At 52.4% G+C, this 16,417-nt stretch overlaps 11 protein-coding genes across 11 annotated transcripts; 6 read left to right on the top strand and 5 right to left on the bottom strand.

Annotated features, from left to right (window-relative positions):
- Window positions 1-11: 11 nt before the first annotated feature.
- QC761_308455 (uncharacterized protein) lies at window positions 12-463 on the bottom strand. Its single transcript, XM_062877989.1, has 2 exons — window positions 252-463; window positions 12-194 (listed from the first exon to the last, which is right to left on the bottom strand). The coding sequence occupies exons 1-2, from the start codon at window positions 395-397 to the stop codon at window positions 167-169; spliced, it is 174 nt and encodes a 57-aa protein (XP_062733814.1). The 5' UTR covers window positions 398-463; the 3' UTR covers window positions 12-166.
- A 364-nt stretch (window positions 464-827) lies between these two features.
- On the top strand, window positions 828-1,914 carry RPL27B (60S ribosomal protein L27B; the record flags this gene model as incomplete). Its single annotated transcript, XM_062877988.1, has 3 exons — window positions 828-890; window positions 1,127-1,463; window positions 1,528-1,914. The coding sequence occupies 3 exons, from the start codon at window positions 828-830 to the stop codon at window positions 1,533-1,535; spliced, it is 408 nt and encodes a 135-aa protein (XP_062733813.1). The 3' UTR covers window positions 1,536-1,914.
- Window positions 1,915-2,623: 709 nt separating this feature from the next.
- Window positions 2,624-5,333, bottom strand: QC761_308440 (uncharacterized protein; the record flags this gene model as incomplete). Its single annotated transcript, XM_062877987.1, has 2 exons — window positions 2,624-4,076; window positions 4,140-5,333. 2 exons carry the CDS (start codon window positions 5,331-5,333, stop codon window positions 2,883-2,885), a joined length of 2,388 nt encoding a protein of 795 aa, XP_062733812.1. The 3' UTR covers window positions 2,624-2,882.
- Window positions 5,334-6,135: 802 nt separating this feature from the next.
- QC761_0056800 (uncharacterized protein) lies at window positions 6,136-7,861 on the top strand (the record flags this gene model as incomplete). Its single annotated transcript, XM_062872528.1, has 2 exons — window positions 6,136-7,599; window positions 7,805-7,861. The coding sequence occupies exons 1-2, from the start codon at window positions 7,333-7,335 to the stop codon at window positions 7,859-7,861; spliced, it is 324 nt and encodes a 107-aa protein (XP_062733810.1). The 5' UTR covers window positions 6,136-7,332.
- QC761_0056810 (uncharacterized protein) lies at window positions 6,211-7,693 on the bottom strand (the record flags this gene model as incomplete). Its single annotated transcript, XM_062872529.1, has 2 exons — window positions 6,851-7,693; window positions 6,211-6,788 (listed from the first exon to the last, which is right to left on the bottom strand). The coding sequence occupies exons 1-2, from the start codon at window positions 7,458-7,460 to the stop codon at window positions 6,211-6,213; spliced, it is 1,188 nt and encodes a 395-aa protein (XP_062733811.1). The 5' UTR covers window positions 7,461-7,693.
- Window positions 7,862-9,028: 1,167 nt separating the features above from the next.
- OLE1_2 (stearoyl-CoA 9-desaturase) lies at window positions 9,029-10,719 on the top strand (the record flags this gene model as incomplete). The annotated part of the gene is made up of 3 exons (XM_062877986.1): window positions 9,029-9,266; window positions 9,334-10,292; window positions 10,355-10,719. 3 exons carry the CDS (start codon window positions 9,029-9,031, stop codon window positions 10,472-10,474), a joined length of 1,317 nt encoding a protein of 438 aa, XP_062733809.1. The 3' UTR covers window positions 10,475-10,719.
- Window positions 10,720-11,046: 327 nt separating this feature from the next.
- QC761_308410 (uncharacterized protein) lies at window positions 11,047-11,226 on the top strand (the record flags this gene model as incomplete). Its single annotated transcript, XM_062877985.1, has 1 exon — window positions 11,047-11,226. One exon carries the CDS (start codon window positions 11,047-11,049, stop codon window positions 11,224-11,226), a length of 180 nt encoding a protein of 59 aa, XP_062733808.1.
- Window positions 11,227-11,639: 413 nt separating this feature from the next.
- Window positions 11,640-12,446, top strand: QC761_308400 (uncharacterized protein; the record flags this gene model as incomplete). Its single annotated transcript, XM_062877984.1, has 1 exon — window positions 11,640-12,446. The coding sequence occupies one exon, from the start codon at window positions 11,640-11,642 to the stop codon at window positions 12,444-12,446; it is 807 nt and encodes a 268-aa protein (XP_062733807.1).
- Window positions 12,447-12,527: 81 nt separating this feature from the next.
- Window positions 12,528-14,435, bottom strand: DEG1 (pseudouridine synthase deg1; the record flags this gene model as incomplete). Its single annotated transcript, XM_062877983.1, has 1 exon — window positions 12,528-14,435. One exon carries the CDS (start codon window positions 14,433-14,435, stop codon window positions 12,528-12,530), a length of 1,908 nt encoding a protein of 635 aa, XP_062733806.1.
- Window positions 14,436-14,624: 189 nt separating this feature from the next.
- QC761_308380 (uncharacterized protein) lies at window positions 14,625-15,799 on the top strand. Its single transcript, XM_062877982.1, has 3 exons — window positions 14,625-14,771; window positions 14,835-15,060; window positions 15,122-15,799. Exons 1-3 carry the CDS (start codon window positions 14,704-14,706, stop codon window positions 15,398-15,400), a joined length of 573 nt encoding a protein of 190 aa, XP_062733805.1. The 5' UTR covers window positions 14,625-14,703; the 3' UTR covers window positions 15,401-15,799.
- On the bottom strand, window positions 14,734-16,383 carry QC761_308370 (uncharacterized protein). Its single transcript, XM_062877981.1, has 2 exons — window positions 15,874-16,383; window positions 14,734-15,803 (listed from the first exon to the last, which is right to left on the bottom strand). The coding sequence occupies exons 1-2, from the start codon at window positions 16,009-16,011 to the stop codon at window positions 15,450-15,452; spliced, it is 492 nt and encodes a 163-aa protein (XP_062733804.1). The 5' UTR covers window positions 16,012-16,383; the 3' UTR covers window positions 14,734-15,449.
- Between the last annotated feature and the right edge of the window lie 34 nt (window positions 16,384-16,417).

The raw sequence follows: 16,417 nt of genomic DNA, 5'->3' as shown, positions 1-16,417 counted from the left end.
CGGACATGAAACGGGAGTTGGAAGTATCATTGATGATGTCAAGCGCTGATATCCGAATGTCTTTCTATCGCTCTGCATAGGGTAACTGGCGTTGGTGGTTCATTCGTTGGGCGAAGGGTAGCTAAGGTAGCTAGCTATATATGGTATGTAGATAGGCGATACATTTTTACGAGTTCTTTGGGAAGCCAAGGCGCCTGAACAATGACATGTAAATACAAATGTTGCTCCCAGACACATGTGAATAGCCTTACCTGCGGAGTGTCTCCAGAGTCTGCTGTGTAGACCTCCCCTTCTCCTTCTCCTCACGGTTGATCCTCATGGCAGCTGCAGAGAGACCAATGAATACGGCGAAAATGGGGTCCGCGACGCGGGAGATGATGTATCTTGGGGAAGACATGGTTGTGCTTATTCTTGCTGGACAATATCTTGGAGGGGTTGGACTTTGCAAGATTGAACTTCAAAGTCGCGGTTCTCTTGCTTGCGCACTCGAGCTGCCCCACCTTTTGCAGCTGGGGGCTTGGCACGCCGAGCCAAGAGTGAAGCAAGGAACCTGGCGCACTGGCCATTCCTTAGTCATCAACTTTTTTTAACGGGCCAATCCGCCTTGCCCGCTCGAATTTTGGCAGCCCACAAACTGAAATTATTTCGGGTGCTTTCTCAAGAACGGTTCTGTCTCTCACTCTCCGTGCCCGCAGTCGACCTCCAGGGAAAGGCAACAACAGGTATGTCACGCCCCCCTCTTTTGCTGCCATTTCGAAAAAATTGTCTCCATGACTTTTCCCCTTCCCCAGTAACTAACCTACTTCTTCGACAACAGAACCGACAAAATGAAGTTCTTGAAGACCTCGAGAGTGTGCCTTGTCACCAGGGGCCGCTATGCCGGCAAGAAGGTACGACGATTTTCACCGAACCCATCTTCCTCACCCCTCAATCGCCAGTCATCGAGTGTCCGAGTAACAAAACATCGAATGGAAAATGGGAATTCAATGGTTGGATGACTGAGAGGAGTGAATCGGGAATCGGAGCGGACCTTTGCGAGGACGGCGACCGTGGGGAGAGGGAGGACTACAGAAAGGAAACAAATTGCGCAAGGACAACAAGAGTACTGACTGGGCGATTTCTGCAGGTTGTCATCATCCAGCCCGTTGACACCGGCTCCAAGAACCACCCCTACGGCCACGCCATCGTTGCCGGTATCGAGCGTTACCCCAGCAAGATCACCCGCCGCATGTCCAAGACCAGACAGGAGAAGCGGTCGAAGGTCAAGCCCTTCATCAAGGTCATCAACTACAACCACTTGATGCCCACCCGCTACACTCTCGAGCTCGAGGGTCTCAAAAACGCGATCTCTGCCGATACCTTCAAGGAGGTCTCCCAGCGTGAGGACGCCAAGAAGAACGTCAAGAAGGTCCTTGAGGAGCGCTACACCAGCGGCAAGAACAGATGGTTCTTCACTCCTCTCAGTATGTTTTCCTCGGTCTCCTTGGGCTTTGGGAGCAACAGTCTTGACTAACCAACCACCAACAGAGTTCTAAATCGTCCTTTTTTCTTGAATCGGCTGGGCGGGGCGAACGGGTTTTTGGGGCTGTATTCAGCATTTACGGAATAAAAATCTGATGGCTCTTCAGCTGAGAATTTGACGGCATGAACGAACCACACGTGTGTTCCGGGCGTTCTTTGTCGCGTCGCGTTTAAATCCCTTGGTCCAAAAGGTGCATGATATCCACAACCGGTACGCAAATGAATGATGACCGGGGCCCAGAGAGGTAGAACCACGGGCTGGGTCCGATAGAGGGGGGAAATGCCCGCGGGAAGGCTGCGTGGTCCGTCAGTGACTTGAAGGTCCGGGACATGAAATGGGCACAGCTTACCTTGGACGATGAATCGAGCTTGTTGAGAATGCCTGCTGGTCCCCTCCGTTGTGACTTTGAGCCTTGCTTGCGGCACGCCGCTGAGCTTTTCGAATGGTGAGCCATAGCCTTTCCAACTCTGTCATCTGCCTCGTGCGGCTATCAGATATGGGTGAACTCTTGTAGCTACCTAAGTACGGCTGTTGACAAAATAGCTGGCACTGCCAAAGGACTGAACCGTACCTCGAAGGATAATTAATAGGCCTTGGGAGATAGTCAAAGGCCTGTTTTCTATTTAAAGGGTATAAGTTGATGTTATTATACCTATTACTGACTTGTAGTATCAATTATTGTATGTTATTGTATCCACGACCTGCTAGGGTATCTGCACTACAAGCCGGAAATGAGTTCCAGTCAAGCCTTTAACGTGTTCACTATTCATACACAGAATCTCGGTATCACTCTTTGATGTCCAACGCAAAGAGTGATAGATTAACATGACGGACCGCAGTTTAGGAAGAAGAGGAGACATTCCAAGAACTTGTGTCCTAGTTAACATCACTCGGCAAAATATTTCCTGAAAAATTGCTGTCATGATGAAATGGGAACAGTCAACAAGACGTGTTAAATATCATAGGTAGTCCGACATAACCAGACACACACACACACACACACACACACACACATACACATACACACACACACACACACACAAAAAAAAATTCAGAATTGAGAAAAAGTTATAACCTCCTCAAAACCACAGGTCAATACCAACAGAGAAGAGAGAGAGAGAGAGAACCCAGAAAAACATTTACACAAACATGCAAAACTCCCCCTCCCCCAAAAAATCCATCCCTTGAGAGAAAAAAAACCCCTTACCAACTCCATCCCATGTAATCAAAGCCGCTCTCTGTATGCGTAGTCCTGTTATGCTACCTATCACCCTACCACAAATGCAAAGCCCTCTCACACCTAGCAGGTGAACCGAATCTCCCATGCATTTCCAACCCTTGTAGTATAGTAACCACAACCTCACCGGTGCCCAAGCAGCACAATCTCATTCTCGTCATCGTCGTCTTCTTCTTCCTCCTCTTCCTCAGAGCTTAAATCATCACACGACGAGCTATCCTCCTCCTCTTCGTTAACAGCAGCACCCCCCGGGCTTCCCAGCGAAGTGAACGCCGTCCCTGCATTAGGTATCCTATCCAACTCCCTATCCCGTCCCCAAAACAAATCCAGAAACGTATCCTCGTCCTCGTCATCATCGTCGTCGTCCGCTTCACCGTCTCGGACCTGCACCAAATCAATGAGTTCCTCTGGCGTTAGTTGGCGGTGGTGCTGATGCTGGTGCTGTGGTTGTTGGGGCTGGACTGAAGGGGCGGGTAGCAAGCCAGCAACAACAAGTTCATGTTCAGTCAGGGGCGTATTATTAGATGCGGCAATGGTGGCGGCGGGAGGGGAGACGTCAATACCATTTCCCAGGCTTTCCGGCAGCCCTCCCAACCTCTGAGCTCTTGCCTCTTGTTCCCGACGTGCTCGCTCGATAACCTCGTACGCAGGGAGAGGGGTGGAGGATCTGCTTGGCAAGCTGAGACTGAAAATAGGGGGTTCCTCTTGCCCTGGCGGCTGGGAGCCAGCCGCCAGGGGTCCAGCGTTGCTCGCGGGCAGGGCGGTAAAAGTAACAGCTTCGCGCTCATGTCCAGGATTGAGTGTGGCCGGTTGTGTGAGCTGCCGCTGCTCCTGACGCTGCGATGCCTCCTCTTGGAGTTGTTCTAGTCGTCGCTCCATTTGCTGCGTCGGCAGCTCTTGGTTGGTACCATTAGGCATGTTGAGGAGTTGCCTTTGAATAGTGTTGTAAGAGTTGCAAAGAGAGCACTTCAACCCGAGCCAGTGGTAAGTAGTCTGGCTTTTGGCGCTACAGTCGTTGCAAGAGATGATGGCACGGGCGTCGATATATTCTGGCGGCATGGGCTGCGCGAGAATGGCAAGGTCAAAGTTCCGGAACTGAGTCTCCATGTTGACGCAGCTCTTACTGCAGATAGGGCATCGATAAGAGGTCTCCATGTGCATCTCGAAGCAGCGTTTGTGGATACTGTGACCGCACTGCATGAATACGACAGTCTTCATCGAGTTGAAGAGGTAATCTCCGCAAATGGGGCAGTCGCAGTCTATGGACCGCTCGATGCACTTGTGTTCGCCAGTCATGGAGATGCAAGCCATACATTTCTATGGAAATGTCAGCGTACTGAGGTACCAGAGAATCATGGTGCATGTCATCGAGATGCTCACCTTGCAGTGGAAAAAGTCCTTCCCCAACCCTTGCCCGACTCTGCAGAGCCCGCAGTCTGAACAATGGTAGATGGGCTTGTTAGGGTCGTCATTCCAAAGCTTACAGATGCCACAGTAATAGTTGGCCGCAGACTCCCCACACCTTGCGCACGTATCCGAAGCCTTTTGGGCGCAGCCACAAAGCATACACAGCATGTGTTTGGTTTGCTGGCGGGGCAAGACATGGTCCTCGACGGCATCGTGACACATTCGGCACGTGTACCAGCGCTCGCAGGTGGCGCATTGTAGCTTGACGTTCCTCCGATAGTGATTGCAGCCCAGGTGTCGCTTTTCTTGCGGACCATCGGATGCTGGACTCTCGACCTCGCCATCCTGATCCATCATAACTGCAGGGGCATACGTCGGCTTCAGGTCCTCCGCAGTCAGGGGCAACTCCAGTGGCGCAGATTCGGTGCTGAGTGGGTTCCAAGCCTTCAATGCCTGCAACGCCCCGAAAGACTCTGGTGATGCGTTTTGGTCCGGTACTATCGCCCGACCCATTGGGGATTCGGGTCGAATTGTTGATTTCAGTAATCCGTTCTTTTGTTGAGCCAGTGTGTACTTCTCCGTCAACAATTGGTGGACCAGTTGCGCTTTGAGGTTTTGGGCGATATCCATCTCCTGTATGCTCCGAATCTTTTTCCGTAGTTCCCCCATGCCGTCGTCTTCAGGCAAAGGGTCTCTTCGGATTATGTTTGCCTGGCGTGGTCCATCTGCTGCGTCAGAGGCCGTCCTCGGAGGGGCGGACGGGGCGTGAGAACTTGGTTGTCGGGCCGATAATGTGCTTGGAACGACGGTAACTTCTGGGGTATTCCGTAGCATCCCTTCCGCCTGACTTGGTGACGATGATACAGCATTGGTGGTTGGGGTCGGGAGTGAGGTAGGTGGCGGTGGGGTCGACTCCGGTGGTGGTGCTGGTGCCGGCGCTATCGCTGGCACAGGGCTCGAGGAAGTCTCCCCCGCATTTCTCTCTACCATCACCACGTCCTGGTCGTCCTCCATTATGGCATTCTCTGGAACAGAGGTCGATTCTTCCACCGACCTCTGTCGGTTGTGTCGCGATGCTGGTCGTTCCTCGGTGGCGAAACTCGAAGAGAAGCGGCGGGCTTGTCGCAGAACAGGCGTGATAATGAATTCAGAGACCAAAGAGGTCATCGCAGGACAGCGGCAGCGTAGGGCAAGTTTTCACCTTGCTGAGACGGTTATGAGAGTAGGGTTGGTGGGATGGTAAGGTATACCGGAGAAATTAGGGCTTTAGGTTGAAAGAAGGAGATTTGGCTGTTGTAAAGAGACGGCATGTGGTTTTGTGGAAGCATTGAGCGCCATGTCGTCAACGGGCGGGCTCGATCTCCAGCGGCCAGGTCTAGGATGCTGTGCCAGTGGGCCTAACGGCCCCCCGGTAATTACCGCCTTTTCACACACTTCGTATTCAATATTACCTGACCACCAGGACCTTCGCCTCCGTTTTCATCATGTGAAGGTGAGCGGCTATGGAATTGTCCTGTCTATGCTTGACACGTGAAATCATTGAGATTGGGTGTTTTTGAATCAAACAAAAATGAGGCCTTGGTTTGGAAGCAGCAATCCAGAAAGCACTGCTGTATCGCCTCCGAAATTCAGTGGTAGAGTGCCAACACCGAGCACCAAGTGCCAGGTCGGGTGCAGTAACAGCTCAACAGCGTCTTTGTCGCAAGAAATACCGGTCGCCGTTTGTTTCAACGGTGTACTCACTTCGCCGTCCAAATCTAAGGGCCTCCAAAACGTTCTCGAGGGGGAAAACCTCCAAACCCCCGGCCTGGATGCGATTGCAAACCCAGCATTTGATATCGACCCCTGATCAGGCGGTTGTGTGGGTCCCGACCCGGGAATGTGGTAGCTAAGTCTCGGGACGGTCTTGGCTCCCGGTCAAACCGTCGACAGCACGAACAGCCGTTCCTGACTCTTGCTTTCGTTGGCACGAGCTTGATACATATCTATTGTTGTTAATTACGAGTCATACATGGATATTACACAGCACACTAGCACCTTTTGGTTAAACCTCTTCGAGTTGGAACTCTGCCCGAACGCCCAAATGATCCGTCACCCAGGCTTTCGCCAGACCCCAAGAGCGCTTTAACTTCTGCCGATCCGCCTCATCTTCGACTTCAACATCCAGCCCGAAAGTGCCGTAATCAAGCAACGCTGCCTTTCCGCAAAAGAGCACCTTGTCCATTCTGGACGTTCCATACCGCTGTCTGTCATTGCTGCGGCCCATCAATCCCCATGTCGCCCCAGCCTCGTCTCCTTGTTTGCCGCCAGTCTCGAGATACGCATCCTTGAGCCTGTTTTCCTTGTGGAGGGTCCAGTCGAAGCGCTCGATGGCGTTGAGGTCTCCCGCGAGAATGCCAAGATGTGCCTGGTGCAAGAACCTGGCCGCCGTGGCAAGCTGCGCCGGCCGCTTCGGTGGCCGGGCCACCAGGGATTCCAGGTGGGTGCTGCATACACGAAGGACTTTGTCTCGTGGGATGGCAATGTCGACAAAGAGGGCATCACGCTGCATCGACGAGTTGGGGTAGTAGACACGGAACACGGCCTTGATGGGGAGCACCTTCGGCACAAGAATGCATGTTCCTGCATCGGTCGTCAGCATGCAAGACTTCCTTTCGCTGGCTTGTCTCACCGAAAGAACTCACCATAGCCAAATCCGGGAGGAAAGTCGTGGAAGTCCCAGTTCTCTCCAGTCAGGTCGGTCACATTGTAGTTTTCCCTAACCCACTCGTCGTCCGCTATCACATCCAGGTCAGATGCAACCATCTCGTTGAACATGACGATGCACGGAGTCCCGTCTTGAGAAGCCACTAATGATCGGACATGGTTGAGAGCAGCCCTCATGCGAGCCACGGGCACATCCAGCTTGAAGTCGATATTCCAGGACCATACAGAAAAGCGTGTGGGTGTGTTGGAACCATCCACGACATTTTTGGTTGGGCTGGCGAAGCTCCTCCAGTGGCCATTGACAAAGGCCGAATAGCCCTGGTGCCGGGGCGCTGGTTCGGATTTCCAGCCTTGGAGTGGGTTGAACATGGTCTTGTTGTGTCCAGTGACGACGATGCGGGACGCTTGGCGTCTCTGGCGATGATACTGCGGGGGAGTGTGAGTGTTCGTGTTGGTATATATGTTTCGCGGGAACGGAGGCCATAGGCAACCAACAACAGTCTTGCACCGGAGGTGGCTTTCTCCACGACATCCGATCAGGACGGAGCAGGGACGGGTCCATCTCGGCGGCACTTTAAGAGACAGCATCACTCTCCCGGCTTTTGGTATCAAGGGTCCTGTCAATCAATTGGTGCGTCCGACGAACCCGGGATCCGAGGTGGGAGCGGCAGTTGTTGAGAAGTGTGTGCCCCCACTCAGCCACAACAGGCACGACAGCACACAAATTGTTAGTGCAACGACACACATTTTGAAGCCTGTTGCCTGATTGCTGAAGGGCTTCACGTGCTGAAACTTGGCAGATGTCTAGTTCTTATCAAAAGTTCTCATCTATAGGCTTTTGTGAACATAACGACTCATTGGCGTCGACTCAAGTGCGGGCTTGAGGAGCGTCTTGCTAACACTTACATGTTGTAGGGATTCAGCGACGATAGGGCCGTGCCGCCCCTAAGGTTCTTGGGTGGGATGAAGAACGCCACTTACACACGTAGACGGCAGTCCAACAGAGCCTCACTAGCACATTACCGTCCTCTCCCACCTTCTTAATCGTCTGGTATAGCAACATATGCCTTTTTGGATTTATGATACAATGTCTCTTCCTTTTCTCCCCGTCCCACGCGTCCAATGCTTTGCCTCTGCTTGTACACCATCATGCCGCGTCATACTATACAATGTTCAGTCGCTTGTCAGCCTCCGACTATTCCGAAGATCGGCGTCGACAGATACCTCAAACTTTGTGAAGTATATACGACTCCGGGAGGAAATGATCATCGCATCAACCCATCGGGGTCTGCCGTTGTTCCACAGATGGCGATAGCCTCCCCCGCAAGCTGGACCCTCACCTATCGGTCGACCACAGCACTACATCTGGCTCTCAGCCCCTTCTGGCAATGAAACGCGCTGGCTGACATGCATATAGATGCCGTGTGATTGATAATGCCATAATATCGCGCCTTGAGGTTTTACCTGCTCATAATCGGAGACGGACGATCCTCTCCCTTTCCGGTCATAATTGGTCTTTCCATGTGCTCTCAAAGGTAGGAACTCAAAGTTCTGACAGCTAGAAGCTTGTCTTGCTTCATATGATCTCCTGCCAAAAAAGGTTTGCACCTGCGGTCCGCGTGTGTTTTCCAAAAGTGAGGTTCTCACAGCCTGTTCAAGTCTAGTGCCTCGCACAAGACAGAAATCTACCAGTGGCTGCATAACCGTTATGTCATGTAGGGACCCTAAGCCCCGACAGATAGTCTCACATTCGGGACAATAGCCGGTAATGCCGGGTTTTACCTGCTACCTGCACATACTTGCAAAACCTGAAGCAGTTTTCTTATGTCCATCGGGGCCGGAGCCGTTGTCTTGGCCAGAACATTCCGTCCCCGTGCCTGCCCAGCGCCATTGTTGGTTCTCCTTTTCGAGCCCCTTTTTCAGTGTCCGTTGGAATGTTGCGAGTGTCGTCACCGAGGGAGTCAGCATTTACTGTGGAGAATCATGTATCTTGATAGTGTCTTACATGGCGGTATAGTAGGACAGGTTGGGGGGATATAAGGACAGCTCTGATGCCATGCTGCCATCGATCGACTCAGGCTAGCGTCTTCGTGGACAGCAAGCATATTTCTCTCTTTTGAACCTCATTGTTTATCATCATCGGTGAAGCCTTCAACATGTCCGTCACCGTCACCGAAGAACCGGCGACGATGCTGGCCTGGGAGAAGAACCCACTGGCGCTTCCATTGCTCAAGGTTGAGAAGCCTGCTGAGACGCTATGGCAACGGATCAAGTGGGAAAGCATGATTGTTCTCACTGTCTCCCCGATAATAGCTCTATACGGGCTTCTCTTTGTGCCCTTGCAGACCAAGACATTGTGGTGGTCTGTCTTCCTGTACTGGTTCAGCATCATCGGTAAGTAGACCCTGAAAACCGCCCACCTCGGATATCCAAACTTAACATCCAACTTTTTCTCTCACAGGCTCAACCGCCGGCTCCCACAGACTTTACTCCCATCGCTCCTTCAAAGCCTCCATCCCCCTCCAGATTTTCCTCCTCATCGGCGGCACCTGCGGCGTCCAAGGCTCGGCCTTCTGGTGGGCTCGCGAGCACCGCGCCCACCACCGCTACACCGACTCGGACCTCGACCCCCACTCCGGAAAAGAAGGCTTCTGGTGGACGCATGCCGGCTGGATCCTCTTCAGGCGAGACATCCAAGCCGGCCCCACAGACGTCTCCGACCTCAAGAAGAACAAGCTCGTCATGTTCCAACACCGTCACTACTTCAAGCTCTTCCCTTTCCTGGCCTATGTCATGCCAGCGGCAGTAGCAGGATACTTCTGGGGTGACTGGGCAGGCGGCATCTGCTACGCGGCCATGCTCAGGCTGACGATCGTCCAGCACAGCATCATGTGCATCAACTCCCTCGCCCACACCTTTGGCGACGCCCCATTTGACGACAAGCACACCCCCCGCAACCACTTTTTTACGGCCATCGTCACTGCCGGGGAGGGGTACCACAACTTTCACCACCAGTTCCCTGTTGACTACCGCAATGGGATCAAGTGGTATCAGTACGACCCGACAAAATGGTTCATCTACCTCAGCTCTCGGCTTGGGTTGTCAACGCAGCTGCAGACTTTTCCCCAAAATGAAATCAGCAAGGGGGAGCTGACCATGACGCTGAGAAGACTGAAGGAGAAGCAGGAGGATATCAAATGGCCGGCTAGGCCGGACAAACTCCCGCTTGTGAGCTGGGAGACGTTTCAGAGGGAGGCGAAGAAGAATTCGCTGATTTTGATCAATGGGTACATCCATGACGCGAGCGAATTTGAGAACAAGCACCCTGGCGGAAAGGCGATTATTAGGGCGAGGGTGGGGAAGGATGCGACGGCTGCGTTTGGAGGGGGGGTTTATGAGCATAGCAATGCTGCGCATAATGTGAGTAACTATCTGATATTGTTTGTTGATGATGTGGGAATGGGGGCTAACATAATGTGTAGTTGCTCGCGATGATGAGAGTTGCTGTGCTCGAGGGGGGTGTTGAGCATGTCAAGTATGTGACGCCGGCGGAGAGGTTGAGAATTATTGAGCATTATAAGGAGGAGGAGGAAAGCCATTAAAGATTTGGAGCATTGAAAGAAGCCATAACCGGGGTTGAGCAGAGACCTCAGCGGACTTGGAAGTTGCCGACAGTTCCTCAGTCATAGACTAGACCTCGAGATACATTTACATTAGACAGGATGATCATCGATAGATAGAGGCGATGTGTTACGATAGGTGGCTAGCAGAGTGGAATGGATTCGATTGTGATGTATCTAGACGAGATATGAGACCAATGACAGAACATATTACATACTGTTGACTTTCATCACTCTCATCATCTGCGGTGTCATCCATTGACTGTTGATTTTAAACTGGATGGTGGGTGGGTGGTGATGGCTTCAAGCTTCCTCACTCTCAACCAGCCCGGACAGCTCTTATGGATCACGATCCATTCTGCAACCCTTCAAAACCACTCCAACAAAAAATACACAACGCATCTCCTGACTGTAGAGAATTAATTGAGAGGTGAGAACAGTCCCAAAACAAAAAACAAAAAAGTTGTAAAAAGTCGGAGTCGACATCCCCACCTCTCCACTCCATCTCACATTCCCCCCATGATCGTGATCCAGCCTGCCATCGGACGGTGAAGATGCCTCTGCAGAGTGAAGCCTCCCTCAAGTATCATCTTCATTGCTTAGGGCCACGACGCAGCATCGCAGGTTACCCATGCGAGTGGGTGGCCACCGCAAGATTCACGCTGGGCGCCACGGGGGAAGTTCTCATGGAGATGAGATTGGAGTCGGGAGAAGATTTTCAGGCGTCTCCTTAACCAATATGACCATTACAGCCGTTAGTTTGCACATTTGACCTAATATATAAACCACTGGTTAGGCGCGGGTGCAAGTGGGCCTGCAGCTTTGGGTGCGCATACGGCCAGGGTTAGGGGCAGTATCGGTGCGGATAGTGCGATAAGCATCACGGATGCAGCTAGTGGACTTGGGCGCGCTGAGCTCCAAGTTGTACCATCCATAGAGGTTCATTGACCACACCATCTGGCGAAGGCGACTGAGGAGGATACAGCGAAAGACATGGTTCGAGAAAGGACGGAGCGGTGACAGCGACATTCTGTCATTCATACAACAATCATTATAAAGAAACCGAGGCGTTGCCCACTACGCGCCAGCACTTGGCGCATCGCACCATTTCCAGGTCCAGTACGGCATTGAGGGCATCACCAGCAACATGTTGACAACAGCCCCCCACCTCTACCTCCGCCGCCCCTCCCCAACAACCGCCGAATTCACAGTCACCACCTGCCCACCCCTGACCCTCCCCCTCCGCCTCTGCCTCCTCGCCATCTCCCTCCTCCGCGTCGCCATCTTCACCGCAGCCACGACGACAATCTACTCCCGCTTCTTCCCCGATCCCTCCCGTCCCCCACCACCAATCCCAATATCGCTGCTTGACCTCTTCTACCAAGGCGACATCCTCCTCCTCGCCTCCCATCTCCTCCAAACCCTCCACTCCTCGCCACCCGGCCAATTCCTCGCCTCCATCACCGCCCCCCTCTCCAACTCTGCCCTGGCAGTCATCGCCTCGGTGATCACCTACTTCACCCTCTGCACCCAGCTCCACACCACCGAGTCCCTTCTTGTTCTCCGGGGGCTCGGCATCCAGACTTCGACCAGTTCGTCATCGTTTAGTAGCCCGATTCCAAACACGTCGGATGGGAGTAATAGGTGGAAGGGGTGGAAGTGGTGGTTTTGGGGGACGACGCCGACAAAGACAAGGTTTATTCCTACGGAAAAGATACGGGATGTGTTGATCAATGAGGCCTTTAGGGGGTTTGAGGTGAGGTATTATCTTATTGTTATTGTTGAGGGGGAGGAGGATGTTGTTGTTGTTTTTCCTAAGCTGTTGCCAGGGAGGAGGATTGTCGAGGAGGTATGGAGGGGGGTGAGGGGGTGTTTGTATGAGGGTGATCCGAATCATCAGAGTTTAGGGGGAAGTTGGGGGCAGATGGCGACGTTGGGGAGGAAGGATAGTTGATAAGACACAGTGATAATTGGATAGCGAAGCAAGCGAGAACGGAACTTTTTGATTGTTTAATTTTTTTTATTACTTGAGATTTCACACTGACTTCTCACCACCAGCCGCCGCCGCCTTGTCAGCGGCTTTGTTGGCTTTGATCACCGACCTCCAGTTCTTGGTATTCGCCATATCCTCCGAGTCCTTGAACCCCTTCGACTGCGCCCACTTGTGGTTAATCTCCACCGGCGTTGGCATCAACTCCTTTTTCATCACGGGCACATACACCCCCGACGACCTCGTCATATTCCCTCCCTTATACACCCTCTGCAAATTTTCTTTTCCGTTCTTCTTCGGCGCTGGCTCCTCCTTCCCCAACTTCCTCGTCAAATCCGCCCTCGTCGCCACCTGCTGCAGCAACAACCCACTCAACAGCTCATCCATCTTCCTCTCATGCCAATACTCCCACAACTGATCCACCAACCCGTTACTCCCCATCAAATTCCCCGGCTGGTCCTCCCCAAGCCAAACCCAGTCCACACCATCATCCTCGAACTTGATCTCCCCTTTGAAATCAGGATCATGCATAAAAGCCCTCTCATCCTCACCCCGACTCAACACCTTCTTCTCCCCCTCACCCGTGACAATCTCTGGCCTTTTGGGAAACACACAATCCCACAACACCAACGGCACCTCCTCGGCCATGATATACCCCGGCTTCCTCCCATTCCTCTCCACATCCAACAGCTCCCTCACAACCTCCGGCCTTTCCAACCCCTGCCCAACATTAAAAACAATCGCAACCATGTGCCTAATCTGATGCCACAAAAACGCCGACCCCCTCACATGGAAATAATAAACCTTCCCCTTCTTCTCTTCCCCCCAAAAATTCATCCCCCCCAAATCCTGCCCCTCGACCTCCTCAATATCACACTCAAAAATCCTCCTTTGAAAGCTGGTTATCTGCTTCCCGCCATCAACCTTGCAAAAATTCCTAAAATCGTGCAACCCCTCAAAGTACTTTGCCGCTTTTTTCATAGCCGCAATGTCAAGCCACCCTGACTTCTCCCCTGGAGCAAGAAGAGTAGGTGCCATGGAGGGGTTGGTAAAGAAATATCTATACTGCCTCTCGTAACAACTAAACCTGGCCGAGAACCCCTCCGGCAGCGTCGGCGCCCAGGCGAGAACCTTGATGTCAGGAGGCAAAAGACGGTTGAGGACCTTTGGGTAGTTGATTTCATCCACAATATCCTCCCACTCTTTTTTGGGGTTTCGCTGTTGCTTCTTTCCTGGCAGCTGGGGGGTGTTGTTTTGCTCTGGTGTCCCCTCCATCACTACATCTTCCTCCGCTGGTTGTTCTGGTTTAGATGGGGGTCTATTCGACCTCACCCGAATGGAAATCACCTGCCCAAATGCACTCACCCCCCTGTCCGTCCGTCCACATTTGCTGTACTCGAACGGCGCAAAGTCGATTTTGGACGGGTCGGCCGGGGTGATGAGACAGCCTTTGACAAGCGCTTTCCAGAGCTCTTCCTCGATGGAGGGGACGTTGCTGTAGCCCGAGTGCTCGAAGCCGCCGTAGTTTTTCCCCAGATAGGAGAGCTTGAGGGCGATGAGGCGGGTGCTGTAGCGGGAGGGGTCGATGCCGGTGGACTTTTTCTTTTGTTTCTTTTTGGGGGGTTCGCCTTCTTCTGTTGTTATTGTTGGCGTTGCTGCTGCTGGGGGCTGGAGTACTGGTGTGGGTTGTTGTGGTGGTTGGGACTGAGTCTTAAGCTGAGCTTCCAGTTCCTTCACTCGCTCCAGGAGCCGTTCTTTGGTCCAGTCTTGGTAGTCCATTGTCTTTTTGGCTTCAATATTTTGATTCGATGGGGATTGTGGTGAGTTCAGTAAGTGAGTCGTAATGTGAGATGAAAAAGGACGAGTGGCGGTTGTGATACCAAAAGTCACCGCTCGCTTGTGCGCCTGCGCTGGTCCTTGAATAGTCCTCCGCAAGGCCTGGAAAGAGTTCATAGGCTCATAAAACGAGGCTCAACTGTGACTCTTCTCTCACTTAAACGACGACCTTATGCAGGGCTCAAATGTTCAGATCCCCCATGGCCCAATGAGTTGACCCCTCTAAAAATATTGTGGGCCTATGCTTGGCATGACTTATCGATAAAGCCCCGATTGATAACCAGTTGATAACGTTCAGCAACCCCCAAACACCTGTGGCGCGCTATATGACCTTTGGGAACCGCTTCAATCATCTCAGCTGGTCTCATCATGTCACTCACATACAATGGAAGAACAAACCATCACCATCCTTCTACTGGGGGATGAGAAATGCGGCAAAACTACATTTTTATCGTCTGTACTCTATCTTTGCCTACAATAACTGTCCTTGTATCCAGCTGCTGACACTTCCAATAGACGGATCAGCCAGGGCCGTCCATATCTCCAAGGCAATGTTCCAATCACCATGCTGCGGGATATGGACCAACCTTTTGTGTTTGATATCCGCTCCCGAAAAGGACAGTACCGCTTCGAGTTCTTCGATACATCCAGCCCTGAAAGCTGGAAACTGCTCCGACCAGACCTCGTAATCATCTGCTATGACATCAGCCAGCGGTTGAGCCTCATCAACCTCCAGCGAGTCGTAGGTCCACCGCCCAATCCACTGGCTCTGATATTATCGTTTCTGACAAGTTGTTGTACAGTGGGTAAAGGAGGTGCGGGCGACATTCAACCATGATCGGCTGCCGATACTCGTGTTGGGTTTAAAGAGGGACTTGCGCTCCGAGGATGATCCAAATGGAATCATATATCCGCAAGAAGCATATGCTCGCGCCCAAGAAATGCGCGCAGACAAATACATGGAATGTTCTGCTGTAACAGGCGAGCTTCTCCCCGAGGTATTTGACGACATATGTAGTACAGCTCTCAAGTCGACGTCGGAGGAGGGCGGACAGAGCGAAGGGGGGTGCGCCATCATGTAACAATCCTCAAACACACTGGCGCGACGCAGTGCGTGCCGTTCGTCGAAATCTATGCGCCGTTGGCAGTCTCAACAGACTGAACTGCGTCTCCATCCTCAGCGCCTTCCTCGCCTTCTTCTTCTTCAGGCTCGGGGTCATCTTGTCCAAGGACCTCGATAACGAGATCAATGAGTTGCTGCTGCTCCTCTTCCGTGTACCGGTCCTCGAGCGACTCGACAATTATAGCCAAAACTGGGATGTTGGTAGGTCGCACGTCGAAAATGGCGAGACCTTCGGCCTTGGTGATGTCGGGAAACTTCTCCGCCAGCTTCTCGCAGAGCAATTCGAGGGTGGCTTGGCTGTAGTGCTGTTTCTCCTTTTGGTCGTGCAGCGGGTATGGCTTCGTCTCCAAATACTCGAGGACCTAGAACTAAGTGTCAGTCACTGTGACTAATGTCCACGGTAACAATTAGCCAAGGCTAAGAAAAACTCACCTCCTTGCTGAGCCGGAAGGCATCTTCGGGCATCCGTCTCTTAGGCTGGCTACTGTTGTTCCTCTTGCGTATATCGGTGAGGTGCTGGTACACCTCGTAGTTGGTGAGCACAGCCGACTGGGCCTCTAGGATCTTCATGGCGGCTTTCTGTTGAGCTTGCGATGGCTTGAGTGAAAGGAAGCCGACGACCAGGAGATGGATGTTGCAATCGGATAGATGTTGCGGTGGATGATATTCCTAGCTCCGGTGTTCACGGTACCGATGCAGGGATCTTGAAGCACACTACCCGGATGAAGTCGAGGCTGTCAAGTCAACCAAGCAAGGACAAGCAAATTATGATCAAGGTTGGTTACGACCGACAGGAGCAGCTGTCTATCAAAGTCTCATTCACTTTCTACCCCGCAAGAGCATTGATGCAGAAAACAGTCTGGCCGGTGACGACCGCTGCATGGAGGTATCAGAATCTCACAGGAAAAAAAGTTTGAAATGGTGAGGCTGCCATGTGAAGGCTCTCACCCAAGCAGCACATGTTTCTGCCACAGTG

Source organism: Podospora bellae-mahoneyi, chromosome 3 (assembly GCF_035222275.1).
Source record: "Podospora bellae-mahoneyi strain CBS 112042 chromosome 3, whole genome shotgun sequence".
NCBI classification, from domain to species: Eukaryota; Fungi; Ascomycota; class Sordariomycetes; order Sordariales; family Podosporaceae; genus Podospora; species Podospora bellae-mahoneyi.
Note: the sequence above shows the minus strand (reverse complement) of the source record. Positions and strands in the feature narration are given on the sequence as shown.